The sequence below is a fragment of the Caenorhabditis remanei genome, chromosome IV (assembly GCF_010183535.1).
Source record: "Caenorhabditis remanei strain PX506 chromosome IV, whole genome shotgun sequence".
Taxonomy (NCBI): domain Eukaryota; kingdom Metazoa; phylum Nematoda; class Chromadorea; order Rhabditida; family Rhabditidae; genus Caenorhabditis; species Caenorhabditis remanei.
In genome coordinates, this window is record NC_071331.1 from 23,196,733 (window position 1) to 23,206,507 (window position 9,775).

The following is a 9,775-nucleotide window of genomic DNA, read 5'->3' on the forward strand; positions in this document are numbered from 1 at the left end:
AGACTAGTATGTCATGCAGAAAACTATACCGCAACATTCAGCTCCTAAAATTTCAAAATCAAAAGAAATGTATTCATTTATACTCACTCTGTAACATTTTCAATCACTGTTTCAAGAATGTTACAATAAATACTAAGTTTAGGAAACATTGTTTATAAAAATTCCACATTTTCATTGAACCTTCAAAAAACTATAATATAACACGGCCTCCCACACTGAGAAAAAAGAACTGCAAGGAACGTGAAGCTGATTTTTTCACGTTTTAATTAAATTCTGTTGATTTTCGCCCTGAAAATGCAGTATTTTTCAGGTTTTCAGACGTAGCAATGGTTAAAAAAGTGTCCCATCCATAAGAATTGTGAAAAATTATATTTTCTGAGCCAAAAAACATTTTCATGAGCCAAAAAACGTAAATTTTGGTTAGAAATTGACTTTTTTGATACAGAAAAACCGATTTTCAGAAAAATGAGATTTTCAACAATTTCAGCCAATATACATATTTTCTGAAAACTTTAACGGTTTCAGAGCCTTCTCAAGTACATTATGTGCAATTTTCGTTTGAAACAGTTTTCTGCCAAAAAAGTTACACATATTTTTTTGAAAATCGGTTTTTCTGTATCAAAAAAGTCAATTTTTGACCAAAATTTACGTTTCTTGGCTCATAAGATAGAAAATATAATTTTTCACAATTCTTATGGATGGGACACTTTTTTAACCATTGCTACGTCTGAAAACCTGAAAAATACTGAATTTTCAGTGCAAAAAATAAAAGAATTGAATTAAAACGTGAAAAAAAATCGGCTTCACGTTTCTTAGAGCTCTTTTTCGCAGTGTGGGAGACCGTGTATAATAAAACACTTTCCTGTTTCAAATAATACATTTTTCACGTTAACGTAAACATATAATAGTAACGATATTGTTCATTTACTCTACTGCACAATATCCCAGTTTTTAACCAGAAAAAAACTTATTGTCAGCTGTTTCAAAATTTTCAGATGTTTCATACGACGACACCTTAAAACATCTAATACCGGTTCAATAATTTTAAATGAGTTGTAGTACTTCAGCACAAACAAAAACTATAGTGTTCACCTAAAGGTGGCCGTGGAGTTATGGGTCGTCACCTATGGAAAGCTGAGAACTTTGATCTCGTTTTTCTTGAATACCAGGCCTTGAAGGCAAAAACTGAATATATATTTGGAATCAGCGTTTTCCCAGCTTTCCAATGATATAGGTCACCACCTATAACTCCACGGTCACCTGGAGGCCTTCCCTAGTTAGTACTTGTCTTGTCTCTCATTTTTCTCAGTAATTAAACTTTCCTACTATTTCAAAATTTTCAAATAAAAAAAAACATAATTTTAGTATACAATTCCTCCAATTAAATTATTCTTTCTGTTTCAAAATGTTTAGATTTAAAAAATGAATTTCAGAAAATTAATTAAAAGGAATGTATTTCATTTTGATTTTGAAATTTTTTTTAAAAATCAATTACACGTAAGAATGAGTTGTAGATCGTCTTCCGGAGCTTCGCTTTTTTCTGAAATTCAAACTTTTCAAATTTTAAACAAAAATAATTGAAACTAACGATCTAGTTCTATCAAAATCCGTTTTCAAACAGTACATATATAAGGGGACCGTTGGAAATTGAATGAGGTAAATGATATAGACAATTGCATCGGCCTGAAAATGGTTTTTGAAGTTTTTTGAAATAAACACGCGTCGCGTGACCGCGACGCGTCCAGAAATTCAATTTTCTTACCCTCACAAACTTTCTCCTAATCGATAAGTCATTGCTCTCCCGGAAATGATAGAATTCATCGATAAGTTGAAGAGAATAGTTGGGGAGATTGAGTAACAAAGTTACAGTAGCCAGCAGGAGACACCGACGGATTGCTTCGTTGCGACGGCGCATGTCGAACTGGAAAAATTCATTTTGGAGGGATTTGGAGCTCAAATTGACGTTTCTGAGCTCAAGAGCTTCAAAATGAGCCCCATATTGCCTATATTTGCTTTTTTATTGTTTTCAACCATGCGTCGCGGTCGCGCGTCGCGTGCGGTAACAAAATAGAGCTCATTTTGAAGATTGTGAGCTCACAAGCTTTGAAATGAGCCCTATATTGACTAGTTTTGGATGAATTTGAATTTTCAGTTAGAGCACGCGACGCACGACCGCGACGCGTGGTCGAAAAATAAGAAATGAGCAAAGCTAGGCAATATGGGGCTCATTTTGAAGCTCTTGGGTTGGGGAGTTCGAAAATTAGAATTTTGAGCACAATTTTTGAAATCTAGGATTTTTTGGTTCCCCTACGTCTCTTCGAACCGATATATCTCAAAAACGGGCAGAAATTGACTAAATTTGATGGTTTTGAATGAAATTTTGTGAAAAAAAAAACATATTTTCAGCGGAAAACAGCAAAAACCGGTTAAGAATTAGGAGTCTCTCTGTCTCACTATCTCAACTTATAGTAACCATATCTCAAAAAGGGGCGGAGCTACCGAAAAATGCTAAACTTCAAAAATAATCTACGTAAAATTTTGCACATTTTTGTAGTTAAAAACTTTTTGGTAGCTCCGCCCCTTTTCTAGATATGAGCCTTTAAAATCCCGAGAGAACGATGAGAGACGCAGAGAAGCTAGAGTGTCTAACTGTCTGCGTCTCTCTCCCCTCCTCCATTCTTTCTGAAAATTGGCGTATAGACTAAATCAACCACGCTGATTCGATATTTCACATTTTCAACTTTCCAAAATGTCATTATTTTACTCTTTCTCACCATAATTTTCGATTTGTGCACAATCTTCAACGGGCTTTTTTCATCTGTCGTAACATCATGATCTCCTTGATGCTGCACAATCTCGTCCGCCGAAATCATGGTAAACGCGTTTTGTGTGGTACACGGATTTCTCATAAATAGTACAGAGAAATCGGTGATTACTGTAAGCACGAACGGCAGGAAGAATGTCATAAAACATTCGAAAAATATCAAATATTTGAGTGTCGTCTCCCCGAAAATTCGCGGGTCTTCGGCACAATATGTCCCGGAGGACTCATCGGCACCCACGGATAATTCGGTGATAAGGATCGGGGTCCACAGTTGGGAAATGACGGAGAACGCGAATAATCTGCAAAAAAATGACTTAAAATCCGTAAATTACAAGAAAAGAGACGCAGAGAAACGAGAGTGTCTAGCTTCTCTGAATCTCTTAAATTTCAAATCGTTATATCTCAAAAAGAGAAGAAGCTACAAAAAAGTTGTCAACTACAAAAATATGCTAAATTTCATGTAGATCATTTTTGTAGTTGACAACTTTTTGCTAGCTTCGCCCACTTTTGAGATATGAGTCTTTGAAATACTGAATACCCAAAAATTCGAAAACTGTGCATTTTGTCGTGTTGGTGAACATTCGAATTTTCGAATTTTTGCTAATTTTTTGATTTCAAGTGCTCTGCCTACTTTTTTAGCAAAATTGTGCAAAAAAATTCAAAAAAACGGGGAATTCGAATGTTCACCAACACGACAAAATGCACAGTTTTCGAATTTTTGGAAGTTTGGTGCTTTAAAGGCTCATATCACAAAGAGGGGCGGAGCTACAAAAAATTTGTCAACTACGAAAATGTTCAACATGAAATTTTCTACATTTTATTAGTTGACAACTTTTTGATAGCTTCGCCCTTTCTTGAGATATCAGCCTTCAAAGTAGTTTGTGTCTAATTTCTTATTTTACTCACACTCCAATAATCTCCTTGCTCTTATCTCCGGCTCGGTGAGCCCGTAGTGGAAAAAAAACGTGCAGAAATCTCTGAAATTCCAAAAGTACGCAAATTGTCGTAAACTTGTGTGCATTGTCCGTAACCTACAGTAACCCACTTACCTGCAAATACATTGCAACCCACGCCCAATGCACAAAAAATGAGGAGGTATTCACCAGAAATGCACTAAGTTTGCACACGACTACTCCGGGCAGGATTCCTGAAAAATTTGAGACAATGAGGAAGAGACGCAGAGATGCTAGAGTGTCTAGCTGTCTGCGTCTCCTCACAAAAACTTTCAAGGCTCATATCTCAAAAAGGGGCGGAGCTATCAAAAAACTGTCAACTAATTGAATGTAGAGAATGTCCCGTAAATCATTTTTGTAGTTGACAACTTTTTGGTAGCTCGTCTCACTTTTGAGATATAACGGTTTGAAATTTGAGAGACGCAGAGAAGCTAGAGTATCTAGCTATCTGCGTCTCTCCTACCTCTCTCCAGAAACTTTAAAAAGGCTTATATATCAAAAAGGGGGGGGGGGGAGCTATCAAAAAGTTGTTAATTAATGAAATGTAGAAAATTTTACGTAGATTATTTTTGTAGTTGACAACTTTTTGATAGCTCCGCCCATTTTTGAGATATAATCCTTTAAAGTTTAAGGAGAAAGGTTGGAGACGCAGACAGTTAGACACTACCGTTTCTCTGCGTCTCTTGCCCACTCTCACCTGCAAAAAGCATCACATTCCTATCCGATATGACATTCGAAAATATTGTAGCCAGTAGAATAAAATTTCCAGCCATAATCGAGCACAAAAAATGATAATAATTGGATTTTTTGTATTTCCGAAGCACAATAAACATGAAAATCAGGGCGGGAAGGGTGACGACTGACACACAGATTACGGTATAGTACAGTAGTTGCGAGGTGGCTGTCCAGTCTTTTATGAAGGCGTCACGTTCGGCTTCCAGGGAGTCGATCGGGTCCTCGGGTGTCATTTTTGGCTGGAAAAATGGAATTTAGGGGTCGAAACTCGGAAAAACGATAAAATTTCGATTTCTGAAGTCAAGAGCTTCAAAATGAGCCCCATATTGCCTATATTTGCTCGTTTTCAATTTTTCGACCATGCGTCGCGGTCGCGCGTCGCGTGCGATAGCAATATGGAGCTCAAATTAAAGCTCGTGAGCTTAAGAGCTTCGAAATGAGCCCCATAAAAAAATGAATAAAAAACTATTTTATAACTGGTGAATTTTCCAATAACGAAAAATAACTCAGATTTTATTGGGTCATTTGATAATGTTGGCGTCACAGACCTACTGAAAAAAATTTTCAGACAAAAACAACTATAGGTACATGTACTCAGAGCTGAAAGAGAAAAATCAGAAAAAATGACATGCGAAAATAAATAAGGAGTGAGGTAATCAAAATATAAATTGAGCTAGTTAAGAAAATTGGCTCCAAAACACAGATTTTTAAATTAAAAAATTTGGAAAATTTTTTTTTAAAAATTCCTAATAATTGATCTGCATGTAGATGTTATAACATTTTAAAAAATTACAATAGTGGAAAAATTCAATTTTATAGCTATGGATAATCCGTATAAACGTGATCTTACACTTTTTAGGCTCCGCCCACTTTTGGACACTTTTGACATGATAAGGATCAGATTAGACGACTGAACTTGTAAACTATTCAACTTTTTTTATTTTTATTATTATGACTATTTTAAATCATGAATGACGAAGGCTAACAAGATTAAAATATGTGGATTCTATATAGAGAAATTAATATATGTACGTGTGTGTGTATGCATGCACACAGGGATTAGTATTTATAATTTATTTTAGTTTTGGTGATGAATGACAGAGTTCATGAGGAGCAATGATTGAAATAGAATAGTTTTTTTTTGAAAGGTTCAAAATTTTTCAAAATTCAAAATTTTCTGTTTCAAAAAGTACCATACAGAGTTTCTCTAATATTTTCTTGTAATTTTGGTTGATTTGTTTACTTATATTGCCCAAAAATCAATAGTTATTGCAACATTCTTGAAACTGTGATTGAAAATATTACATAGTATAAATTAATACATTTTTTGAAATTTTAGGTACTGAACGTTGCGGTATAATTTTCTGCATGACATGGAGTCTCGAAACAGTAAAATATTTCTGTTTCATCAAGTTTTGAATTGTTTATTTTTCCAAAAATCTCCATTGAATTGATCAAGTTATCTATACTGTTAAAACAGGCGTTTTCGGGCGGCAATCGCCGGTTTCATTTCCGGCGTGGGCGACAATCGCGGCGGTTGCGGCAAATACAATTTAATTCATTTTCAGTATATTTTCTACTCAAAAAAGCGGTGTTTGACGCCGGTTTGGAAATGAAAACCGGCGATGGAAGCAAGTTTTGGAAATTAACTTGCTTTTCATGCAATTAACGTGAAAATAAGCGGCGCCGGCTTGCCGGCGATTGCCGCAAATAACAGCCCTAATCTATAACAGAACAAATAAGTGTTGCATGCATTTGTTTTAAATCTATAATTAGTTATTTTTTAATTACTGTTTCAAAAATTATGTGTAATCTGTATAAATGTACAATTGATAATACGTGAGGTGCATAAAATCATTAATTTCAATTCCTGAATTCGAAACATCTTATAACACGTTTCTGACTAATTTTAGGACCTAACACCTATAGGATTTTCTTTTTTCCCTGAGCTCTTACATACTAAGATCGACAATAGAAATGAGAATATTGAAATGCAACTATCGATAAAAATTATTTGAAAAAGTATAAGTTTTTATCAAATTTTTACAAAAAATACACTGTTTCAAATACTTACTAATTGTAGGAATGATAGTTAGTATTTGATGAACATGTTTATTTTTCAAGTTCTCAAAATTAATTTTACTGTTTTTTGATATAAAACTTGGATTTTTCTTAGCATTTTTGAGATAAAAACTGTTTCAAAAAATTGTCAATAAAAATCAAAGTTTAGGAGTAGTATTAGTTGTTTCACCATACAAGTCTTACCCAAAGTTATATCAATTAATAATAATTTACAGTACCGAACAAAAAGGTATCAACTGTCTGTTTTCAGTGGAAAACGCCTAACTTTGAGAGTGTGTCATGGTATTACTTGTTGTCCCATCAAGTAGATTTGTAATGGATCATACAAATCAAAAGTAGATCTACATTTTTCTAGTTGACAACTTTTTTGTACGGACACTCCCTAGAGAGTTATGGTCATTTTAAGACGACAGCTCAAAATCGCATCATTTTGCACTGAAATTGGTCGATTTGAGGGAGAAATTACTTTGTCGATATGTAACTTGCTAGGGAGTGTCCGTACAAAAAAGTTGTCAATTACGAAAATTGAGCACTACTTTTGATCCATAAGATCCATTAAAAATTTTCATGCTGTGACATTCAGAATTACTATGGCACACTGTCAAAGTTGGTCATTTTCCACTGAAAACAGCCAAAGTTGATACCTTTTTGTCCGGTGCTGTATGTTGGTGAATTCGCTATTCCCGTGGAATTTCAGCAGAAAAGGTTTTAATTTTGAAGTTTTTTTCTTTTTTGCATGGCTGGTAGACACAACGAAACGAGGCTATATAATAATGAAACAGTATGCCTTCTTCATCTGTGTCAGCACCAAAAGAACTTTGGTGAAAATGACGTAACAGTAAATTTTACATCAACAAAAAAAGAAGGCAATTATTCTAGCATAATTTTCTAAAAGTTCTGCAGACTATATATATGTTTCATATATTTTGTAATTTTTTAGTTATGAAGTAATGTGCGTTCTTTATGGATTCAAAAAATAAAAATTTCCAATAATTTTAAAATCAGATAAAGAATTTGAACTTTGTATCACACAAAACATCTCTATTTTGGATTTTATTGTGTTTTGCAACAGTGACTTTTCATAATATAAACTACCGATGAACATAAAAAAGACATGAAAGAGATATTATGTATTTTTGGAACAGTGAATGTTCTGATTAACGGAAAAAGAACCCAGACTATTATTCTGGCAATTTTTCAGAGGCAGCCACTTATTTTAACATGATTTTCTAAAATTCCGCAAATAACGTGGCCAAGGTTTTTATCAGTTATGCAGTTATAGAGCTTTTTGACTCAAACCTAATATAACCACACAAAACACCGAAATATTAATTTAATTGCGTTTTGAAACGGTGACTTTTCATTATTTCACAATTATTTTACAAGAAAATGTAATAGAATAAAAAAGTGATGAAAATTATGTAAAATATTTTTGGAACAGTAAAATTTAGAAAGAATTCCAGACTATTATTATTGCTTATATTCTGAAAACCAATTTATTATATTTGATTATGTGTCTACCAAACTTTCCGAATATTTTTTTCCCGTTTCAAGTTTTTTTTTTGTAATTTTACAGTTATGCAGTTATAAAGTATTGAGTGTTGAATTTGCAACGATAAAATTAGAGAAAAATGTTCCGTAAATAAATATCAGAACATTTTGAAACAGTCGTGAAATCTCGGAAAAATACAGAAAAACTAAAAAACGTTTATCTAATTTTCAAAAACTAGATTTTGAAACAGTAAGAAAATGTTTTACCAGTAAAATAAGAAACACGCTTCTTACAACCGGCTCCGCGACAATTCGCAACTACGACAATTCACAACTACGACAATTCACAACTACGACGTTTCGCAACTAGCAAAAGTTTAGCCTAGTTTTGTCAAAAAATGGGTCAGATAACTTTTTCTTCTATTTAATTATTTTCAAATATGTTCTCAAGCACTTTGGTACACTCAACATTTTCAGCTGACCGAAATATGCAAGTGATTGCGAAACATCGCAGTTGCGAAACCTACGTGAGTTGCGAAATGTCACAGTTGTGAATTGTTAACTTTCTAGAAATATGCACTTTTTGAAGCAGTAAAAATTAAAGAAAGTCGTTCTAAGAACTGTGAAATTTTTCATGTTCTAAATGAGAATTGTTGAAACAGTAAAAAACTTTCCAGGTTTTTTGAAAGATGAAGTAACTTAAAGTTAGGAAAATAGTCAAGAAGAATATTCGACGGAGATAATGAATTATACAGAAATCTCGCTTTGTAAAACATAATCAATCAAAGGGATACGGTATATTCAGGCATGATATTAATTATAACTAAGCTACCAGAAAAATGTATAACTTTTGAAACAGAAAAGTTAATGTTAATAGTGTGACAAATTATAATTTTATCATGAGGTAAAAAAAGTAATTTTTTTGTTCAAAACTGAAGAATTTTGACAAGAAATCATCTTGATTATAAACATTATAGAGAAAGGATTTTTCAACGCAATGGGATTACAGAATCATGAAAGTATGAATATGGGAAATATATGGAAAAAATCCGAAACAGTAAAATTTTCATTTTGATTAGGAAACTAAACAATCTGATTAGTTGATGTTCGTGTTTAAAAGAGGTCTAATATTTTAAAAATAAACTTTTATTGGTGACGGAGCCTAGGTGGAAGAGGTTATTCTTTGCGGCCGTGAAGTCCTCTCGGACAAGATTTTTGCTCAATTCGTTTTTTTTTCATTTATTTCGCAAAAATGATTGAACAAGTGGGAAACGCGCGGAAAAACTCATTCTTGAAAGTTTTTTTGGACCCTAGAGAATGGAATTTTCAGATTTAAAAAAGTTTTTCAAAATTTTCTGACTTTTTAAAAATGAAAATTATTTTTACCCTAGGGAGTTCAAATGCATTGATTGATTAATTAACATTTAGAGAAATAATAAATAAATGTGAAAACTTTGAAACAGGAAGAAATATTAATCTGACCTAAGATTATCAAATAATATTGCTGGCAGAAAAAAAATGGGGAAAAAAAAATAAATCAAATCCAAAAAATTCTATTAGACTGGTGTTTGACCTCCTATTTCTTTGCTTTTCTTGTTTCTAAAATTTTCTATTAAAAGAAAAAGGTTCCATTAAGACCCCCCCCCTAATGAAATATGATATTCTTCCAACTTTTTTCCTTTTTCAAAAA

At 33.1% G+C, this 9,775-nt stretch overlaps 1 protein-coding gene across 1 annotated transcript; it reads right to left on the reverse strand.

Annotated features, from left to right (window-relative positions):
- Positions 1-1,491: 1,491 nt before the first annotated feature.
- GCK72_015931 (uncharacterized protein) lies at positions 1,492-4,745 on the reverse strand (the record flags this gene model as incomplete). Its single annotated transcript, XM_003093022.2, has 7 exons — positions 1,492-1,540; positions 1,589-1,683; positions 1,763-1,921; positions 2,775-3,123; positions 3,731-3,801; positions 3,874-3,971; positions 4,475-4,745. The coding sequence occupies 7 exons, from the start codon at positions 4,743-4,745 to the stop codon at positions 1,492-1,494; spliced, it is 1,092 nt and encodes a 363-aa protein (XP_003093070.2).
- Positions 4,746-9,775: the final 5,030 nt, after the last annotated feature.